Here is a 24,653-nt window from a genome sequence, read left to right on the forward strand (position 1 = left end):
ACACGTCGAGAAATTTTCGTCCCAAATTGCAATATTTTTTCAGTTTTTATGTATTTAAGTTTTAAGAATATTTAAGTATATTTAAGTATATTTATATTTAAGTATATTTAAGTATATTTATATTTAAGTATATTTAAGTATATTTATATTTAAGTATATTTANTATTTAAGTATATTTATATTTAAGTATATTTAAGTATATTTAAGTATATAGGTTATATTTGAGTAAGTATTCAGTTTTAAATATATTTATGTATAACCAAATAAAAATAATAATATATTTATAAATAATAATAATATAGTAATAAATTTATTTAAGTATATAAGTATTCAGTTTTAAATATATTTAAATATAACCAAATAATAAATAATAACAAATAAATAATAAATAATAATAATATAATAATAATAAAATAATAAATATATTTAAGTATAACTAAATAATAAATAATAACAAATAAATAATAATAAATATAATATATTAATAAATAATATAATATAATAATAAATATATTTAAGTATAACCAAATAATAAATAATATAATATAATAATAAATATATTTAAGTATAACCAAATAATAAATAATAATAATGATAATAAACAATAACAAATAATAAATTTATTAATTCTCAATAATTTCTGTCCAGTGATATCATACAGACGAGTACAAAAGAAAAGGGAAGCGAATTATTTGTATACGGTTCGGTCACTCGTTATGGTCCGCAATCAGTTGCCAGCGCAAGTGGTTAAATCTAGCCAACAATTCGGACTTCCTCTTTTTATAATTTGCTTTTGATAATTTATAACGAATAAGTATACGTTTGGTGATAAATGTGGAAATGTTGAACGATGCGAATGTGAACAGATGCCTATAGTGATAGTTGGAGATATTTTCAGAAGGAGAAATTTCTGAAGACAGTCCTCAATTGAGACTCGGTAATTCACATAAACTAGACTTGCTTGTTAGGAAAGATTGAAAAGCGGCAGAGGATATTATCTTTTTCCAGAGATTGAAACTGTTTAGGTATCATTAACTATTGTATCTTACACTTGCTCCAGTGAATCTGCAATGCACGTTGATGATTGTTTTAAACTTAAAACGATATCGTAAACGTGTCGGAAAAGCAACAATCAACAAGTTTAAGTATGATTATTTTCAATGCTGTGTCATTTTGTTTGAAGTGATGATGCTTTGTAAATAAATTACTGGTACAAAAAAAAAAAAAATTTGTCGATGGCAGAGTTAATATCCGATTAGGGAGAAATAAATTCTTGCTCGTTGAATCCGCTTATTTATTGATTTCTTGGATTTTGCGAGGCTATCAATTTCATTATACAGGGTGAACAAAAAAATCACTTTCTACTAAAATTTAATTTGATTTCAGAATTAATAAAATATATTAATTTTATATTTATATTTTCATTTGGTCTTGTAAGAAAGAAAAACTTTCGGCCGCGTGAACGAAAAATTGTGGACTTTAAATTTTTCGTTTGAAGATACATTACAGATAAATTTTTCGTTTGACATAATAATTGAACTAACGTTAGCATTAGCACGAGTCTTAAGATTCAAGCGATCAAACTTTAAAGAACAAGCGTTGGAAGATCAGACTTTCCACTTTTGTAGTTACTATAAAAATATGCAGTACACTTTTTATTAAAACGTATCGCCTTAATTGTAGCTCGTGTGTTAATGTTTGAAGATTGATAGAACGTTCGTATTAACACGTTAGATTAGTATTATTCATTTTTGTTTGTGAAAATTCGTTTCGTTCTCACAGCCAGTAGAAAATTATCAGGTGGTAATCCTCGTGCTCGAGACACCTTGTATGTCGAAGGTGTATCGGCGTTCGAGAGTAGCGGATGCAAAAGTGATAGTGACACAGTGACACTTGCAAATAACGTTGTACAAGCGTGTTCGAGTGTGTAGGATGAGTTGCTAGAAAGTGCTGTTTCAATCGGTAATATGTGTTTGCACGGTTCATTGGACACGCGGATTTTCTTTCTCTATTTAGCGTTCGATTCGGATAGCATAACACTCGTAAGATCGTTGAAGTCTTCAGGTTTACGGATGATGTTTTTTTATTTTGTGAATGATGCTTTTATATTCCATGAAATTATATTTTTATTCAAATTATTATTAAAATTTTATATTCCATAAAATTCATAAGAATATTTCGCAATTTTGACAAGATCGACGTTTCAGAATAATAATAATTTCTCGCGAAAAAGTACAAAAACCCGGCGAAGTCGAGATAGTTAAATGAAAATATAAGTAATATAAGTAGGAATATAAGTAAGAAGAAAAATGTGAAACACTTTCAGAAAAACTACCGAGCCCTGCGACTTCAAAGGACAAACGCCCACCGAAATTAACGTCGATCCTCCCTCTAATTATCTCCAGAGACCTCCTCCGGCCCTCCCACTAAACCCTCTAAGAGAAAAAGGAAACCACAAAGTGTAATAATCGCTGGAGGAGTAAATGCCTAAGAGTTACCATCGTGAGGCTCGGTCGATGGTGCTTTTCGGCTGGCTTTCATCGGTGAAGGGGATGGAGAAGCTCTCTAGGCTCAATTTCTAATCAGACTTCTATCCAAGGCTCTCTCATCGCGGGACAGCGTAATTAGAGGTTGCTGCGACGGGGGAGGAGAGGGAGGGAGAGACGTTAATTACGGGGGAGGTACCGATCGTTCAGACGACGCGACGCACGATGACAACAGAAAGAGCGGTGAAACAGCCTGACCGAAGACGAAGATGAGAGAGAAAGAGAGAGAGAGAGAGAGAGAGAGAGAGAGAGAGAGAGAGAGAGTATGTTTCGCGACAGTGCTTTGCCACGTGTCGCAAAGCGATTTTAACCCTCCCTGTAGTTAAACGTACGCCTCGACGATCGTGTGTCGGTATGAGGCTACTTATCGCGAGCTGACTGCGTGGCCTTTGTGGTCGTGATCTCTCTCTCTCTCTCTCTCTCTCTCTCTCTCTCTCTCTCTTCGTCATTGGACCACCTTTGTCGATACGACCTACCGTGCACCGAAAAGAGGAGAGATTAAAAGAGAAGGTTTTCACGAGCTCACGCTTGGCTACCGGGAGAGCTCTCACCCTCGTGTTGCTACCCTATAGCGAGCACGAAGGTGGTAGGATGGGATGGGATGTCGTTTAAAGGTAGCATGATTAGCATCTGGGATTGGTTACAGTGGAGTGATCGTCGGGCATTGCCTCGTTTCGTATTAATACCAGGGTTTAAGCGAGTAAAAGCAGTTTACACGCGTGAACGTAATTAAGATATTGGAGGGTGGAAGAAGTTATTAGTAACTTTTTGTTGTGATGGATGTGTTCGATACTTTCTGTAACAGGTGTATTTAATGTTCATTCGTTTTAGGGATTCTTGATGACATGACTTTGGGGTTAGGTTTTCGAGGAACATTGATGTTGGATTAGTATTGGGTTTTAATTAGGAAATTCGTCGTTATGTTTAAGAAAGGACAGTAATTGACAATTTACTGAGCGATCAAAATTGGCACATTGTTGGTGTGTTTGAGATATGGTCATGCAGTTTTTTGAAACATACTGACGCATCAAAGATACCATGATCACGTGTGCACGTATTATACAAATATTATTATATTAATAATATTATATATGTGTGTATGTATATATATATATATTTATTTAATAATATTATATATTATTATAATTCCACAATTATATTTTAGATAAATAATAACAAATTATCTTTTTCGGTCTCAATACATTAAAAAACAAAAAATACAAAAGACTATGTACATCTTCGTATCTTACTAATCTCACCTATAAAATTTCACATAATCGACACACGTCGAATGTGGCTGAAACAGTAGCAATATTTACATCCTTCAAATTTAATCACATTTTAGATAAATAACAACGACAACAGGATAAAGCAAATTATTTTTTACTGTCTCGATACATTAAAAAAAAAAAGATACAAAAGACTATGTATAATACATCTTCGTATCTCACTAATCTCACCCATAAAATAACCCTAAAAATTTCACATCAAAAATCGACACATGTCGAGAGTGGCTGAAACAGTAAAACAATAGCAGGGAAACACGTCAATATTTACATTCCTCAAATTTAATCACATTTTCGATAAATAACAACGACAACAGGATAAAGCAAATTATTTTTTACTGTCTCGATACATTAAAAAAAAAAATACAAAAGACTATGTATAATACATCTTCGTATCTCACTAATCTCACCCATAAAATAACCCTAAAAATTTCACATCAAAACTCGACACATGTCGAGAGTGGCTGAAACAGTAAAATAGTAGCAGGGAACACGTCAATATTTACATCCCTCAAATTTAATCACATTTTAGTTAAATAACAACGACAACAGAATAAAGCAAATTATTTTTTACTGTCTCGATACATTAAAAAAAAAAAAAATATGATACAAAAGACTATGTATAATACATCTTCGTATCTCACTAATCTCACCCATAAAATAACCCTAAAAATTTCACATCAAAAATAGACACATGTCGAGAGTGGCTGAAACAGTAAAACAGTAGCAGGGAAACACATCAATATTTACATCCCTCAAATTTAATCATATTTTAGATAAATAACAACGACAACAGGATAAAACAAATTATTTACTGTCTCGATACATTAAAAAAAAAAAAGATACAAAAGACTATGTATAATACATCTTCGTATCTCACTAATCTCACCCATAAAATAACCCTAAAAATTTCACATCAAAAATCGACACATGTCGAGAGTGGCTGAAACAGTAAAACAGTAGCAGGGAAACACATCAATATTTACATCCCTCAAATTTATTCAGGCTCGTCTCATGGCGAAATCTCTCGCAACCCCCTACGAAGCCGTGCACGTGTACTTTGTACGACGGGAAATTGTGCCTATTACATGGAGGGTGAAGTAACACGCGTGTTCGCCGCGAAACGGAGTTTCTCGGTCGACGCGGGGTGGGAAGGGGCTGCATTGTGCGGCCCTGAATCCGGCACGTGTGCCCTCTCGATCAAAACACGCTTCAGAAACTGAGTCAGGACGAGACTTCGGCTACGAGTTTGCCAACGCTCGTGCAAACGGGCTCTAACACCACGGGGGGGATGAAGAGAGGCAATCGACGTTTTGCATACGAAATCGAGCGAGAAAGCACCGGTAAAATATTCGTCGCGTAATATCTCGGCTGGCGTGTAATCCGCGCGCTTATCGCGCGACGCCCTCTCGCGAGCTCGTCTTATCGCCTTGAGAACCGCGCCGGCGCGATGCGCTTTTCGCTGAGACACTGTAAAAGTAATTATGCACGTAGCTCGTGGTTATTCTGCCGTTCGTTCATCCTTTCGTCAATTCGAAAGAAATTGATTCTACTTCTCGCAACCCGAGATTTGAGCGGAGAGTTTGACGATTTTTAGAAATTATCGCGGCACTTTTTCTTTTACCGACTGTGAACGGTGATTGGGTAATTTTCTTTCCCAGGGATATATTCTGTTTTAGTTTCGTTTAGTAGCTCTTGCTTTTCACAGTACTTTTTTCGGTAAATTTTAAGTTTAACAATGTTGTAGTGAATTAAGTTGTTAATTTGCGAAACAATGAAATAGAATCTGAAACGAATGCGTCTTTTAAATGCCAGCAGGATTATGTAATTAAAGTTTCGGTGTTACTTGCGAAATAAATATAAATCTCAGTTTATATAATTATCGGACACGGTGCCAGATTTTTGTAGTATTTTAGGAAAAAGATTTTAACAACATCTGAGACAATCTTCGTTCAAATAAATTTTTCGTTACTAAAGAGTGAGAATTATTATAGAATTCGTCGATGAAAATATCTTTCCTTTTGTATGGAGTTGCGATGGTTTAAGTCGGAAGCAAAGCACGTTCAAAGAATTCAAAAGATTATATTATTTAAATTATTATTCTATTATTATTATTATTATATTATTTAAATTATTATTCTGTTATTATTATTTAAATTATTATTCTGTTATTGTTATATTATTTAAATTACTATTCTATTATTATTATATTATTTAAATTATTATTCTATTATTATTATTATATTATGTAAATTATTATTGTATTATTATTATTATATTATGTAAATTATTATTCTATTATTTTTATTATATTATTTAAATTATTATTCTATTGTTTTTATATTATTTAAATTATTACTCTATTATTATTATTACATTATTTAAATTATTATTCTATAAAAGACTGATAACATACATATCGCAATGAACGTTACCGTTTTTTGACAAACAAAGATCATCGAATAGATCTGTCGTTGACAATATGTATATATATATATATATAGAGAGAGAGAGAGAGAGAATGATCCATAAAGCGAGGGATAACCCGCGAAAGTAAAGCGTGATTTGCCATATAAAACCGGCCGGTTATTTCGTCTAGTTTCTACCTGAGTTTCCGCCTCATATTTATGTCTCTCTATCCTCGTAAAGGGGTTTATTTCTCCACGAATAAGAAAATAAAAAATCTGACGGCCGCGCTGTTATACAGCCGCTATACCAGAGACATTTGCATACGCCAGACAGCCGCTAAATAATTTCGCCCGATGAATCCCGCAGAACAGAGACAAAAACCAGATAACCAGCGGCAACGAGATAGCAAGAAACGAAGTAATAACAACTTCGTTGTTATTATTATGAAACAATTCAATGCACGAAACGTCTTGCAAATGGTAAAATCGAGCTTCGGATATTTCATACATTTCTTTTCATAATTGTCATACTTATGTACATTTTCTATGAAATCGATAGAGATTTGCAATATTCTTGTATGCTTGCAATACTCTAAAGACTAATTTCTTTAATTATGTTCGTTACGTTCGATGAAACAGAATATACATGGTAGAATGAGACGTCTTCTGTTATAAAAATCGAGTGTGATTAAAATCAGACATCGAAAGCTGACTTTCTTGAAAACTAATTACTAGTTCTATATTCCACGTTCTCAATTTACTATGTCACGTTTCATCTCCAATACTCTCAGCTCCTTCTTCCTTCCTCCGTCAGTTCTAAGATATTATCCTGTCATACATTATCAATAGTGTGTATCTGTCATGTTCGTCTCAAATATCAATAATATTGATATTATAGACGTTACAACGTATCTACAATACATCCAGATATATCAATCTAATTAATTCTGAATAATTCTAATTCTAAATTTAATTAATCATCTTCTAAGTGATTCATCATCTTTTAATAATTCTAAGTTTAATGAATCGTCTTGTAAATACTATAATTCTAATGAAACATCTAAACAATATTATTATCTCCCAACGTTGGTTACTACATTGTTATCCTTCATCAATCTCGCGTGGACGCCATCTTAGGTTAGTTATAGATTTAAATTAGTCATCTTCCAAATAATTAACGTCTAAACAATATTATTATCCACCGAATTATATTAAAATAGTAACTAATTGGTAGATAATTATAATATTATATAATTGGTAGTTAATTAATATTATATAATATTAATATTGGTAGATATTTATAATATTATATTATATTACATTATTATATTTAATATTTAATATATTAAATTTTTATATTTAATATTTGTAGATAATTATATTATATAATTGGTAGTTAATTAATATTATATAATATTAATATTGGTGGATATTTATAATATTATATTATATTACATTATTATATTTAATATTTAATATATTACATTTTTATATTTAATATTGGTAGATAATTATAATATTATATAATATTATATTACATTAATATTATTATCTATTTTATTACTCCCTTTCGATCTCACGTGGACGCTATTCGACATACATATATATAGGGTGGTCACTGAAAGACTGAATGATACAAAACAAAAATAACTTTTACAGACACATTGTTTTAAAAATTTTTTATTATTTTATTTGGAAATATAATCTACGAAAAATATATATAAAATATATTATATATATATATATATAATAAAAAAATATAATAATTTCTTTCAGTACTTATTTCTATAACCTACAAAAAAAGGAAAATAAAAAAGTTTGAAAATGAACAAGTTACGACTTTTTCAAACCCTGCAGCTTTTGCAGTGGCCACCCGGTATAAGGCACCATAAACCATTAACTGAATGCGCTATAAACCGCGAGATAACTGAGAGATCTAGCTGCTGTACAAGCTCGTCGAAAAGATGATGGCTACTTCGCGGCAAAATATTGGCTTAGGATTCTCGACCCACGCTATGGATTCTCGGCGTTACGATCCGAAAACACCTTTTTCACCGGTAAAAACGCTCATTGTACGATTTATACCCGTATCGCGTGAATGTTTGTTTGCTCAGAGAACGATCGGAATGTTCGGAGATCGAGTCGAAAGTCGAAGCGGAATTTCAGCGACTGCCTGATACCGAATTCTGTCGTTGCGTTGGAACATTTCGCGTCATCTTGGCCCATTGAACAAGCTGGTTTATTAACCTCTTCGTTCGTGACAGTGGCATTCAATCCGCTATCCGCGAAACCTTCTCTCTCGCTGTGGATAGCAAAACGTTTTGAATCGCTTCGAGTGTACACCGTGTGTACAAAAAGTCCAAGGAAAAGAGCGCAATATAATTTGTAATAGACTCGACGACGTCATATAAAGCAGTGACGGCGAAACCTTTTTGAGAAGTAGGTCAAATTTCGTTCATTATTATTTTTCAGTACTGGCTCGTGGATCGCTAAGTCAGTGACGTCACTTGGAAAGGGGGTGGGGAGGATGGTAAAAAACTAGTTTTTTTCGATTCTCACTTTTATAATCCTGTAAACAGTTTACGTTTCCTTTTTGTTTTACGACGTTTACTTTTGAGAGTGAAGAGCAAAAAATAAATGTCGACGTCGAGAAATTGATATGAAAGTGGTGGCATCATGCCCAGTCATGCACTATACATTATATATATATACTTTATTTCTTAATATTTTTTTATTGTCTCCTCTCTTTTATTGTATAAAAAACTAGCAAAGCTTAGTGTTTATTACATCTGTTTAATCGTGAGCGCTATATAAAATTTTTTGGAGATACAAGTAACTCGTATAATATTTAAGACTTGAAATACCTATATGTATACATAACCAAGTCGTAAGTCCTCCATAAAACACAATTATACATTTATTTCTCACTTTTAACCTCGAACCGAACACTTGTAATTTTCTTAACATTTTTTGAAAAATGGGATTCGAAAAATAATTAAAATTTTTTTATATATATGACGACAAGTTTATAAAAATCAACGTGCGGGTCACTGTCTGATCCACGGGTCATAAGTTCACCATTATTGTCATAAAGGGAAGTACATGTGCGAGAACTCAGAGCGGTTCATTTTGCCTCTGTGCAGCTTTGTTCGACTTCTTTTCATCAGTGGATTATAGACCGGCTCACAGAAAACTTTTTTAGCCGTGTGTAGGCTGTGTCGTACGTGTTAAATAAAACATTTGGAGATTTCATTAGCATTGTAATGAGATTGTATCGATCTTTGAAACCAGTCTAAGAATATACAGGGTGGATCAATATAATTCTGTCCATTTTGAATTTTATCAAATTTATTTTCTGTCTTTTTTTTTTTATCAAAAGAGGACAGAATGAAGAGAAAAATCTTGCGTTTCCTTGTTTTTCATGTCGATATATTTTATAAAATTATAAAATTATGGCACTAAAATCTTGACTAAACTAATAGTTTTTTCGACGTAGATTAATAGTTCTTTTTTTTTTTATAAAAAATTTCGAGCTGTATGTATTAGTGGATGAAAAAACATATTCCATTTAAAAGAGTAGAGAAATCTTCTAAATCCCTCCATCTACAAAAAAAAATCATCGTTATGGCCTCCTCTATACTAAATAATTCTTTTTAATATAGTTTCATACCTTCACAAAATAACGAAAATAATCAGACTCTACAAAATCCACCTTGTATAAAAGAATTTAAATGAAAAATTTACATTTTGAGCATTATAACAAGTGTTACACGTGATTAAATATAAAATAGAATACGAGAACGTTCCATTTTGTTTTCATTATTCCGAGAAATTTCATTAGTAGCAAGAATTATCGATGTGGTTGGTATTAATAGCGAGAATTCCGAGTGTTCTGTTTAAAATTGTGGAAGTTAATTCGGCCGTTTGTCTATTCAATTTTACAAAATGTAATTTTAAAAATTACAATTTCGTATTCTGTATTTAGACACGCGAGTTTACATTGGCCATGAATAACGAGTGTCTGAATGAAACTTGAGTTAAAAAAATATATAAAACGTCTACGTTTCTGTTAGACATTAATCAAAAGCTAAGTAAAGAATAAAGTAGAACGCTGTTGGTTTTAATGTAATTGCTCGAGTTACTCTAGTTGTATGAATAAAATGGAGTTGTTTGGAGTATTCGTTTCGAATTGCACAGAACATCCCTAATTTTATAGAGTTCTGTAAATTACTGATGTTAGTTCTTTCGGTAAGAGTGTGTTAAATTAATTCTTAGATACAAAAGTGTTCATTTTTTTTTTCAAAATTATATATATTATACCGGAGTAATAATCAGGTACAAGTCGTGTGTGATTAAATATAAAATTTTCTACTTTCTCGTGTAATTTTATCAAGTTATTAAATTTAGAAAGAATGCTTTCCAAACATAATTGAAACAATGCTCTCAATTTCAAAATATATGCAACGTGTAAAAATTTTCCTTATTTTTCTTCTTAATCCATCAATATTTCCATTTTTAATTCTATCATCCAGATAATTTATACTCGTAGCAATTTTCAAGATCAACGAGAACAGCCAAATATTTCGCCAAATGTTATAAAATTTCTGCTCTTGTAAAAAAAAATCTATCGTTCCTTTTTCTCCATTTACTTTCGCTTCGATGTTTAATTAAATCTCTCCGATTAAATTCCCGCGCAGTTCAAACAGCCTCGTAACTATAACTCACGACTCCAACTACAGACGTTGTGTCGATTTCAATGAAAAGCGTAGAATGAAACAAATCGTGCGGGAATTCGTCGTTCGACTTGTTAATTGCTGCTGGAATATTCTTTGATTCGTTACAAATTGCTCTGTTTTCCACTATACTGTTTGACTTTCAGAAAAAATTGTAATTCTCACGTGTTCGTTGTCGAGAAACTTAGTTTATTGAGGTATGTTGTTGTTATATTGGAGATATGAACAATGTGGAGAAGAATCGCGTGTTATACATTTAAATTCAGTAATTTCATTTTTCAGAAATAACATTTTTTAATATAAAATAATGTTATATATTTTATATTAATATTATAATATTTAATGTAAAATAATATATATTTTATGTTAATATTATAATATAAATTTTATATTATATATTATTATTTTATATTATAATTTAATTAAATTTTATATTATAATATTAATATTATAATTAAATATAAAATAATAATAAATATATATATAATAAATAAATATATATAAAATAATAATAAATATATATATAATAAATAAATATATATAAAATAATAATAAATATATATATAATAAATAAATATATATAAAATAATAATAAATATATATATAATAAATAAATATATATAAAATAATAATAAATATATATATAATAAATAAATATATATAAAATAATAATAAATATATATAAATATATAAACACTAATAATTTCTTGAGAAATGCAACATAGCGTCGTCTAACTCGCAACAATCTCCCTCGCCGTATTCCTAAATTAATTTTTCAACGCGTAAACGTCAATTTAAAATTCCTAATATCACATAATAAATTTCCAAGAGATCAGTTCAAATGCTCATCGTTCGTTCGGAGCGTTTCATTAATACTCGAAAAGGGCGATAATAAACGAATATTCCACGCAACGTGAACAAAAATCCGCTAAATACTCGTGCAATCCTCGGCAAACGAAAAAAAGTATCATGACCCATTTTCGCCATTTTATTCCTTGTCCATCAAGTCCAATTAATTTGCCGGCGGATTAAACGACTCCATTAAAATTTCATTTTATCAAGCAGGATTAGCGACGATCCACCCGCGCAAAGCCAACGCGGAAAATTTACAGCCATGTAGCGGGGAGAGATTCTTTTTTTCGAATCGTCGCGATTCAAACCGCGAGGACGAACCACCCGCGGCGGAGCGGCGAACAGTTTCATCCTTCGCATCGGGATCGTCCGGCAACCGTTGCACAATAGTCGTTGGGAGGTCGTGGCCACTCTAATGGGAATGTTAGGGAAGACGAGCTCGTGTTTGGAATAACGCCGTTGCTACCTACAACGATGTAACAATAATACGAGCGGGGATGCGTCGTTGTACGCGCGTTCCATTTGGATTGTACAGGGTGGAAAGAAAAGTTCGTCCGTGGCTGTCATAGACGAATTCTACACCTTCGATTCGATGAAAATACGTGTAAAGAATCTGCCGCAAAATTGACTTTGACGTTGAATTTCAAGATCAAAATTTTTTTTACATTGCATTGCATTCGTCACGGAGATCAAACTTTTTCCAAGAACTACAGGTCTCAACCTAATGGTTCTCTGGGAAAATGTTGACACTGCGGACGCGTGAGTTCTAACAGCGACTTTATGATTCTGGACATGTGCCTATGTTACGTAATGTTTATATTTCGAATAATGTTAACAGTTAGTTTTATCATTTGATTATTGAGACTCACACTGTTGCTACAACTATGAAATATTAGTGAAACCTACGAAAATTACATAAAATAGACGTCCACGTGACCCAGAACCATAAAGTCGCTGTTAGCACGCACGCGTTAAAGAAACTTCTTTGTCATTTTCAAAAGAACTATTAGGTTAGGACCTAAAGTTTCACCTTCTTGATGAGTAGAATACAATGCAAAAAAATAAGAAAAAATAAAAATTTTGACTCTGAATTTCAAGGTCAAAGTCAATTTTGTCAGATGTAGAAAGTCAAGATGTAGAATTCATCTACGATAGCTAAACTTTTCTTTCCACCCTGTACGTGGAGCAACGTTTATAGACGTGTACGAACATTCGCTTATTTTTGATAGCGTGTAATTCCACTGCGGTATTAGCGGCGATTATTTTGCTTTCTAGCTATCGTTGGAGGTAGATATCACCGGACGTGATGGGATTTATTTTTAAAGATCTGTGGGAGAGTTGTTTGAGGAATTTTGAAACTGTTAAGACGGGAGGAGATTCTTTTTTTTTGAAGTGATTATTATAGTTGATTCAATATCTTATAAATATTTCTAACGAGTATGTTCTCAGCAAATGGACTCTCTATATTATTGATCAGTTTCATAATTTCAACGAAGTATTTGATTCTATTATTTTCATACAATGTTGATCAATTATTAATCAATTATTTCAACAAGATGATAAATATTACTTTCACTTGTTACTTACAGCATAATTTACGATATAATCTCGTAAAGAAAATTGATTTACTTTTTAAAGCTTGATATTTTAAAGTGTAGAGCTTCTACTTTAACAGTCGTGAGTTTGTTTCGTTTCAAAAATGATTTTACATCGCACATTGGGTGGACAAGGGAGAATATCTTTTTCTCCCTTTATAAAAATTATAAAAACTCAGAACATTGAAAAATCTTTCTCCTGACTAAGTCACGACGATTTGAAGATTGAAATTCTCCCTTAAAACTCGCTATACGATTTCTTTCTACCAATTTGTCCCACTATTCAACAAAGTTGAATAAAACAACGAAAACGAAAGAAAGTTTCAAGAAATTGTCATAACGGTGAATCTAGTTAGGAAACAAATTTTTTTTAACGTCTCTACAGAAGCTTGAATTTCGAGAAAATCATCTTCGAAAGAGAAACAACTGTCGAAGTTACAAAAATTGACTTCAGACTTTCAAACGAGACCAAGATATAGATATATAATTCTTTCGTTTTACAAATTCTTTCACGTCATTACGAAGTTATTTGACAGTTTCTCATTGTCATCGACACTGTTATATTCTTCACTCTACGGGACAAATATTGCAATTAGTGACGTCCGCAGATTATTACTGCAGACTGAGCAGAGTAAAATTTTCACGAACGTTGGTGTGCGTAAACGCGTGCGCTGGAAACACACGAGGGCCACGAATTTCGCCGTGGATAGAGCCGCTTCGTATCCACGAATTCGAAAATGTTTACGCAGGTGCAGGCCATATCGGCAAGCAGGTATGCAAGCCCGGCAACAAAGGGAGCATTATGAAGATAGAATGACGCTGCACGGGGTGGGCCCGCCTCGCTGTACGGCGGATTTTAATCGAATTACATCGGCCGATCGGCGTGATTCGCCGGAATTATTTCGGGTTAATGCTCCGTCGACGCCGGAACACGCGCCCGTTGATGGAACTGGCCAACTTCCGTTCGTCGCGTCGCTGCCTCCATCCAGTTTGCCCAGCACCCCGAAATTGATTGAAGTTTGCATTTTCTGATTGTAATCCCGTTACGCGGAAAGTGTGACGTTACTGCAGTAGCTCGTTTTCCTTTTTTTTTTTTTTTTTTTTAAATTTTTTGTTTTTTCGCGTGTCAGATGACTTGAAACTGACGTATCCATTCGTATCCACGTCATATTGTTAGTTTATTTTGTCATTTCGTTTCTTTGGATCATTTTTTCGACAATGGTAATATATTTTTTTTGAGAGTAGTTTCGCGTGATTTCTTGAGAGTTTTTTCTTTTTTTTTGAAAACCAAACATCCAAGATTGAAATGAACGACGTGCACGTCGAGAATTTTTTTTTGTCCCAAAATTGCAACGTTTTCTCAGTTTTAAGTATATTTAAGTATAACTCAGGTGAAACAAATAATAAATTTATTATTACTTCTCCATAATTTCTATCCAGTGATATTATACGGATATAAGTTTTCCAAAAGGAAAGCGACGAATTATATTGTATACGGTTTGATCACTCGTTATGGTCCGCAATCAGTTGCCAGCGACGTGTTTAAGAATAAGCATATCGAAATATCTAAGGTCTATTGGATACATTTAAGGATCAAATATTTTTTCATTTTCTCTATTATTTTCTGTTGTTGTTAATTTATATTTATTTATTAATTTTAATATTTATTTATTATCATTATCAATTTATATATATTTATATATATATTCAATATATTCATATATGTTCAACAGAAAAAGAAAACGACGAGTTATATTGTATATGGTTTGGTCACTCGTTATGGTTCGCAGTTGACAGCGCAAGTGTTTAAGAATAGGCATATCGAAATATCTAAGGTCTATTGGATACATTTAACGATCAAATATTTTTTCATTCTCTGTTATTTTCTGTTGTTATTAATTTATATTTATTTATTATCATTAACAATTTATAAGTATTTATATATATTTATATACATCATATTATGTGTCATATATTTAGAAACATAACTGAAGAAATACATAGATTCGTTTTGATCTCCAAATGTCACAAATTTCTATACAACACATTTTTTTTTTTTTTTTTAACTATTCAAATCTCGGAAGTCTTAAATGTTCTATTTTTAAGTCTTAAGTTTTTTTCTCTCCGTTGTTCTCTCTTCTTTCTCGTCGCAATTTTAAAATCGTGTCAACGAGCCACCAAAGAGATGGTCAGAAATAATACGTAGTTTTTAATTAACGTAAACGTAACAACGGTCGGAGACCTCGGGGAAGGCACAGCCCCCTACAAACTGACCCGGCGTGACAAAGGAGAAAAAACGCTTTAAGCGTGCACCTTAAATTACGCCAATTACACTTATCTTCGTTCCACTTTCCAACGGGTTTAACGCGAACCCCTCCATAAAGAATATTTTATGGCATCAGCTACATTACACTATGATCCGCCGCGTAAAGATCTCAGATTGTGATTACGCGGAACCATGAATTTCACGCTACTGTCCAAACAACGTAACAGCTGGATCCCGCGAATTTTTACGAACAAAATTTGCATGAAAAACGCGCGACGATACGAGCGTGCGCACGATGCAAAAATAATTTGCAAAATATTTTCAAAGCGTGGTACTGCCTCTACCTCGTGGTGTACATTATTTTAATTATCTCCGTTATAAATATAAAAATGCATGAACAACATCCGTGGTTTAGATACAATTGTTCTAAATTTTCATCTTAAATTTTTTTTTATCTAGTTGAATGATTGCTAATTACCAGACTGCGGATATTTTTGTATTTTCGAGGATGTAATTGAAAAAAAATAAAGTAAAACTTTTTTAGATAGAAAATTTTTTCACGCACTAAATTTTATTTCACTTTGAATGGTTTGTAAATTTTCTTCGTATTATCGTGCATATTGTGCAATTTTCTGTATTTAAATTTCATCCGTAAATTTTCATCCTAAATTTTTTTTATCTAGTTGAATGATCGCTAATTATCAGACTGCGGATATTTTTGTATTTTCGAGGACGTAGTTGAAAAAAATAAAACTTCAGGTAGAAAATTTTTTCATGTACTTATATATATAATTTTATTTGAAGTGCTACACTTTGAATGGCTTGTAAATTTTCTTCGTATTATCGTGCATATTGTGCAACTTTCCGCATTAAAATTTCTTCGCACTCTGCTGACTGCTGACAACCACTGTTTTTTTTTTTTCAACCAGGTGATTTATAGCCAATGATGCGTCTCGCGAGTAATTGCCATTACGGGAAACAGCGAGAATCGCTATTACGATTCAACGACGGATTTAATAAACTGTTAATTACACGATAAAAGCCGGAGTTTTCGATCCGCCGTTTCTACAAGTAACTGGATATTATATACGTACATAATTGACAATACGTTACGATATACGTGAGAGAGAAACGAGCGTTGAATCATCGAATTTTTGACGATTGCGTTATGTACACTGTCTGCCTTTAACAACTTTTCGAACGAGGAATCGAATAACGGTAGCTCAATAAAAGTTTGTCGGGGCGATCAAAGTTCTCTTCGACTGAATTAACGATGAAACGCCGCTGAAACGTTTTCACAGCCGTAACTTGAAAATATTCGCGATTTAACTTTGACAAGCAACTTATGACGTTTCAGCCTTGTGAAAAATCTCAAAACCTCGCGACTGTGCGTGAAATCGAAGAAAGTTTCGCCATTTGGCAATCGTTCGAGTAGCAAATTTAGTGCAATTTAAAACAACAATTCGACAATAATTTGAAAACGAAATCGCGCAAATTAAAAGCAAAGTGAAAGTTGAAATTAAAACGAAATTGACCAAATTTTAAATGAAAATTTCTGTCATTTAGAAGTTGCTTTCTATTTTTTTCTGAGTTGAAATTAAGAAAAAAAAAAAAATTGACCAAATTTCAAACGATAATTTCTATCGTTCAAACATTGCTTTCTATTTCTTTCCAAGTTAAAATTAAAACGAAATTGACCAAATTTTAAACGACAATTTCTGTCATTTAAAAGTTACTTTCTACTTTTTTGTTTTAAGTTAAAATTAAAACGAAATTGACCAAATTTCAAACGATAATTTCTATCGTTCAAACATTGCTTTCTATTTCTTTCCAAGTTAAAATCAAAACGAAATTGACCAAATTTTAAACGACAATTTCTGTCATTTAAAAGTTATTTTCTACTTTTTTGTTTTGAGTTAAAATTAAAAAGAAATTGACCAAATTTCAAACGATAATTTCTATCGTTCAAACATTGCTTTCCAAGTTAAAATTAAAAAAAGAAATCGATCAAATTTCAATGGATAATTTCTATCGTTGCTTTCTACTCCTTTCCAAGATAAAATTAAAAAGAGATTAACCAAATTTTAAACGATAGTTTCTATCGTTCGAAAATTGCTCTCTATTCCTTGCCCCGTCGTTCTAAATTGTTTCTTCGTTAAATTGTCGACGAACATTTTGCTCGGATGGATTTTCGATACAAAGAATTTCCTTGCGAAATAACAGTGCAATCTTTCTTCTTGCCTGTGATCCGCCTTTCTTTCTTTCTTTCTCTCCCCGGCACGGGAGAGAAGTGAAATCCAAATCCATTAATAATTGTCCGCTCTTAATTACCGCGCGTTCTTAGAGGGACGCCGATAATTAGCCGGCAGTTTCGTCACCTCAATTAATCATGAATTCAACGGATGACATTTCCGCAACGTAGATCGTGCGATCCCCGAAGACGATCGAAAGCGTAGAGGTTTTAATCAAGGTGTAATTAGCAGAAACCGCCTGCCGCGAGCAACCGCCGTGTGCGCGAGCGATCAAACGCGATTGGAAATTAATCTCGAATTAGCGAAATGAATTAATTTCACCCTTCTGATTCGTTAGCTTTGCCGTTTAACTGCGATACACCGAGAGATTTACATAATAAACGATAACACATCGTATTTATCGTTCTAATCTGTTGGGGAAAGACGTTTTATGAAATAATTGAGAACTCTGGAAAGTCAGGGAGAACTTTTATAAGTGAAAACAATTGTTCGAAGGCATTTCTAATTAAAAGATATTACGTGTAATTAAATAATAATTAAAATTCAATAAATAGTTAAAGTAAATTAATTATAAATTAAGTTAAATTGAATTAAATAATTGAAATGAATTAAATTATATTAAATTATAAATTAAAATAAATAATTAATATTCAAAGATTTACAGCAAGAAAAGAGGACGCACACATTCTTACACATTTTTTGTTACGCATCCTGTTTTCTTGAAAAGAACGTCATCTTTCGTTTGCTGCTATTTTTTTTTTTTTTTTTTAAATATTCTTATCAGTATGCTTTTGATCTCTTCTGTAGTTTCTTTTGTTTTCTAAACCGAGATTAAAATTGAAATACAAAAGTTGGAGAAACGAATGTTGGTTAACCATAAATTTATAACAAGTTTGAGTGACTTTCTGACTTTGAATTCGTTCACTGGAATTACGCAGAAGCGAGGTTTAATTTCTCTTCTGAAATCGGCAGATTTTTCAATTTTGTATCTATCTTCCAAGTTAGTTTCCACTCGATGTTATTAAATTGAATATTACCATTATTCGGCAAGATATTGTGCGATTGAATATTATTATCAGTTAGTAACAGAAAGATACAGAATACCTAATTACGATTGCTCGTCGAATATATACAGTAGGGTGAAAAATTGAGTCAGTAACAAAAATTGGTAAGAGAAATATTTTTTTATTTGTTAAATAAAGTACAAAAACATGAAAATGAACTTGACTATCTGATTTCTTTATAGTTTCAGGAAACTGAAGCTATTTTTTACCTTTAAAATTAGGTTTCTTCCTGGCTGAAAAAAATTAAAAAAACATAGACATCAATTTTGCACCAGAATTTTAGAAACTATAAAGAATCAGATAGTCAAGTTTATTTTCATGTTTTTTTACACTTTATTTAACAATAAAAAATATTTCTCTTGAAAATTTTTGTTATTCACTCAATTTTTCACCCCACTGTATAGAGCATTAGGTATTTTTATTCTGTATCTTTCTGTTACCAACTGATAATAATATTCAATCGCACAATATCTTGCCGATTAATAATAATATTCAATCCAATTCCAAGCTAGCTTGGAAGATAGATACAATATCGAAAAATCTGCCGATTTCAGAAGAGAAATCAAACCTCACTGTGATTATTCGTATCGCGGAAGTCGCTCGTCGGCCGAGTTCGTATCGCTTTAAACGTTGAGGACCAAAAGCTATCAGTCGGAAAGGACGTGGGTACCTGCGTGTACCTGCCAGACTGGCCTGACGTTCGTTGCCAGTCCAGCATCCTTTTATGGGGTTGAACTGCATTCTTCGACGACTTATGTACGTTGGGTTCATCGACGGCTCATCCTTCTTAAAATAGGATCGATACACGGATCGATACGCCAACTAGAATGAACTTGAAATATTTACCACGATGTTGACTAATCCTGCTGTTCCCCTTGATTTCTATCCCTTCAGATACCTTCTTCTTTCCAGAGGAACTTATAAGTATTATAAAATTGCGCGATTTTTCTTCTTGATCGTTTTCCAACTATCGTCGATCGTGGATCATGGATCATGGATCATGCACTGGCTAGAGTGAATTTGAAATAATTGTTATTTAATTATTTCCTTCGATTTGTATTTCTTCAAGTATCTCTCGTATGTCTTCTTCTTTTTTCGAGGAGTTTCTTCTGAATGTTATAAAATTGCGCAGTTTTTCTTCTTGATCATTTTACTTATTTTTAACTATCATCGATCATGGATCGCTGGCTAGAGTGAATTTAAAATACTTGTTATTCAATTATTTCCTTTGATTTGTATCTCTTCGAGATTTCTTCTTTTTCGAAGAATTCCCAAGTATTATAAAATTGCGCGATTTTCCTTCCTGATCATTTTCAAAATATCATCGATTATGGATCACGGATCATGGATCACCGGCTAGAGTGAATTTAAAATATTTGTTATTTAATTATTTCCTTTGATTTGTATTTCTTCAACATTTCTTCTTTTTCGAAGAACTTCTAAGTATTATAAAATTGCGCGATTTCCCTGCTTTTTAAAATGATTGAATTATTTTTCTTGGTTTTGTATTTCTTTAGATATCTCCTCCTTTCGCAAAGAGTGTTTAGATATCATAAATATGCGCGATATTTCTTCTCGATCTTTCTTAACCCTTAAATGGACCTCCAACTTTACAAATTACAGTTTAATAGTTTAATAGAGTTTATGTTTAACTCAATTAATGATATTTATAGTTTAGATGTTATAAAATTTGAAATTATCTACGTACTAGTAACATTTATATGTATAATAATCGGCCATGTAGATTGATATCATAGCAGCAGAGGTGAAAGGGAAAGTTTTAGGGGGTATGAAAGTGGAATTTCAATTACTTCGGTATTAAATGTCACTTGTTGCGCTTGATATTGATAATATATAGAGGAGAGAAGATGAAGTTGAATCGTTACTTTGGCTTTGTATAGTAACAGTATTTTGTATAGTATAGTAAATGATATTTTAATATTTTGGACAGTATAGTAAATAATATTTTAGTATTTTGCATAGTACAGTAAATAATATTTTAATATTTTGCATAGTATAGTAAATAATATTTTAATATTTTGCATAATATAGTAAATAATATTTTAATATTTTGCATAATATAGTAAATAATATTTTAATATTTTGCATAGTATAGTAAATAATATTTTAATATTTTCTATAGTATAGTAAATAATATTTTAATATTTTGCATAATATAGTAAATAATATTTTAATATTTTGCATAGTATAGTAAATAATATTTTAATATTTTGCATAATATAGTAAATAATATTTTAATATTTTGCATAATATAGTAAATAATATTTTAATATTTTGTATAGTATAGTAAATGATATTTTAATATTTTCTATAGTATAATAAATAATATTTTAATATTTTGCATAGTACAGTAAATAATACTTTAATATTTTCTATAGTATAGTAAATAATATTTTAATATTTTGTATAGTATAGTAAATAATATTTTAATATTTTCTATAGTATAATAAATAATATTTTAATATTTTGCATAGTACAGTAAATAATACTTTAATATTTTCTATAGTATAGTAAATAATATTTTAATATTTTGTATAGTATAGTAAATAATATTTTAATATTTTCTATAGTATAATAAATAATATTTTAATATTTTGCATAGTACAGTAAATAATACTTTAATATTTTCTATAGTATAGTAAATAATATTTTAATATTTTGTATAATAAATATTTTAATATTTTGCATAGTATATAGCATAGTAAATAATATTTTAATATACATTAAAATATTACATTTATCATACGCACACACACACACACACTCACATATATATAATTATTATTTTTGCCTCTGTATTCTACCCCCTACAATTTTTCTTCAATTCTCAAGAGTTCCCAGAAATTTCGAGAATACCGAATTTTCTCGAGAATTCTCAGACACTTTCTCCTGAAACTTTCGAATCCTGCGATATTTTCGGGATGCTCCCGAGCATCGAGTCCCCGAATAGAATATTTTCGGGTTCTCTATAGCAAGCGTTTCTCACTGCTTTCGTTCAAAAAGACGAGGTCGTTCACGGTTCGTTCACATCGATGATAGTGACGCGCACGTTAATTTAGGCTAACAATAAGATCACGAAAGGCGCCGCGTTTCCTCGACGATATTCGTCAAAGTCGTCCGGTAGATGACATCATTGTTTGCTCCGAAAAACGGATGGCCGAGGATCCCGTTGTCATACCGCGGTGGCACTTTAATTGAACTCACTTGAAGCCGAGTGAAACATAAGGCGGTTTTCCTCGTAAGCGAGGCACGTTCATTGTTGGCCTCCGTTTCATTTGAAACGTTCGTTTCGTTTTATCTCGTTGGCGGCGTTTTGCTTCCCGAAATAGCCGCTCGAGTTGTAGAAACGACTAGGATTTTATGGGATTCAATTGATTAGAAGGACGAGCCCGCTCGGTACGTGCTTGCAATCTCTGAAAGCAAAGGAACGTGGCTCGTTGCTCGCTAATTCCGTGAATCTTGATCGGAAAGCTCCGGCGTCTCTCGTTCTTTCGGAGAAGTTGCGTTAGATTTCTATTCTTTTTTTTCTAGCAAAATATTTGAACTTGAATGAAGCTTCTTGTGGAAGGTTATTTTACATTTTAAAGTTAAAAATATTTTATATTGAGTTAAATATTTTAAGTAAAGTATTTTAAATATTTATTTTAAATATTTTAAGTAAAATATTTTAATTATTTTAAGTTAAATATTTTAAGTTTAATATTTTAAATATTTTAAGTTTAATATTTTAAGTTAAATATTTTAAATATTTTAAGTTTAATATTTTAAATATTTTAAGTTTAATATTTTAAATATTTTAAGTTTAATATTTTAAATATTTTAAGTTAAATATTTTAAATATTTTAAAATATTTTAAAATTATTTATTTTAAATATTTTAAAATTATTTATTTTAAATATTTTAAAATTATTTATTTTAAATATTTTAAATATTTTACGTTACTTAATTTTGGAACTTTCAGTTTGATTCAATTTTATCACCAATCTCCATCAGGAGGAACATAAATATAAAATATTTACAAAGTCGAAGTTTTCACTTTCATGACAGTTAAACAACTTTCGAACAGACTGTTAGCTCTTTATTTTGCCAAGATTAAATACTGAAACTACTTCGTCAGAATCGTGTTTCAAAAATTTTTTTTAAATGAAAATCTAGACTTCCCGAAGATCCTTCAAGATTTGGTTTTGAACTCAAAGTGTCTGGAAAAAAATGAGAGTCGTTCTCCCACTATGAAGACCTCGCAGTAACGAACAGTGATAAATCTTCTTTTTTTTTTAATTTTGTTGCAGCAAAAATGTGTGAAAGCACGTGCCCTGTACGACAATATCGCGGAGGCTCCGGACGAGTTGGCTTTCCGAAAGGGCGATGTTCTCACTGTGCTGGAACAGAACACCGCTGGCCTCGAGGGTTGGTGGCTCTGCGCCCTGCGAGGTAGACAGGTAATTACTTCCTTTTAACGGAACTTTTCGCCGTACTTTTTCCAACAAGAAGCTGATTATATTCCACTCGGTGAGAGTATTTCGTCTTTTCTTTTTTTTTTCTTTTTTTTTTTAATGTAAGAATAGAAAATTCGAACGCGACGAGACTTGTCTCCTTTAGTCGTCGCATAAACGAGTTAACGTTATTAATTAATTACCGTGTAACCACTCGGTGCAGCCGGGAAACTTTTCGAGAGAAAGTTGCAGGCTCATTAGCGATTTCAAATAAATGTTTAATTAAGTCAGCGTGGAATCTCTGAGCGTGCACGAAGTAACTCTTTTACACGTTAAAAGGATTAAGTTAGCGCGAAGATGCAGATGGAGGGATTTCTAGACTGATATAATATCAGAGTGTCTAATTTTCTGATCTGAGTAGCAATAGCTGCTTAATCTCTTGCGCGGAGACCATAACGAGTGACCAAACCAAACGTATACAACGATTCGTCTTATTTTTTTGAATTCATATCGTTACATCATTGGACAGAAATTACTGAGAAGTGATAAATTTATCATTTGTTTCGCCTGGATTATATTTCAATGTACTTGAAACTGAGAAAATATATTTGGCCCAAGAATTGCAGTATTTTCTCAGTTTTAAAAGGACACAGGCGAGACGAATAATGATAAATTTGTTTCTCAATAATTTCTATCCAGTGATATCACACCGACGAGTTCGAAAAGAAAAAGAAAGCGACGAATTATAACGGTTCGGTCACTCGTTACGGTCCGCAATCAGCGCAACGTTGTTAAAAACCAAAAGTCGTAGATGAGCGAGTATATTCTGTGATATCTGGTTTGTCGCGAAATTAAATTCATTTCTCAAAAGATTCAACGTTTCTTTTTTAAAAGTCATTCGTGAAATATAAATTAACATAGTACTGAAGTCCCATTTTTCCTCAGTCTCTAATACCGTACAATGAACTTCGTAGATAGTCAAATAGAGAATTTCATCGTCTTTAACCAACCTCCCCCCCACTCTGGATTCACAAAGATTTCGCAATTGCCCTAGTTGAGACGATCGAACAGCCACTTACGTAAACGTCCGCGTTCATCGAGATCGCATGTGTTCGGTCGCAAAAGTCTCGCTCTATCAACGCTCGACAGACTTTATCAGCTGTTCTAGACAAGAAACATACCAGCCAACATCTGTAT

General features: G+C 31.9%; 1 protein-coding gene across 1 annotated transcript in view; it reads left to right on the forward strand.

Annotated features, from left to right (window-relative positions):
- The window catches only part of LOC122533421 (breast cancer anti-estrogen resistance protein 1-like), a 102,646-nt gene extending 79,151 nt beyond the window's left edge, over positions 1-23,495 (forward strand). Inside the window, exon 2 of the mRNA XM_043663080.1 lies at positions 23,313-23,495. Coding sequence (XP_043519015.1) covers positions 23,313-23,480 — 168 coding nt within the window. The 3' untranslated portion in view covers positions 23,481-23,495. The remainder of the gene's footprint in view (positions 1-23,312) is intronic.
- The last annotated feature ends 1,158 nt before the right edge of the window (positions 23,496-24,653 follow it).

Source organism: Frieseomelitta varia, unplaced genomic scaffold (genome assembly GCF_011392965.1).
Source record: "Frieseomelitta varia isolate USP_RPSP 00005682 unplaced genomic scaffold, Fvar_1.2 scaffold_527, whole genome shotgun sequence".
Taxonomy (NCBI): Eukaryota; Metazoa; Arthropoda; class Insecta; order Hymenoptera; family Apidae; genus Frieseomelitta; species Frieseomelitta varia.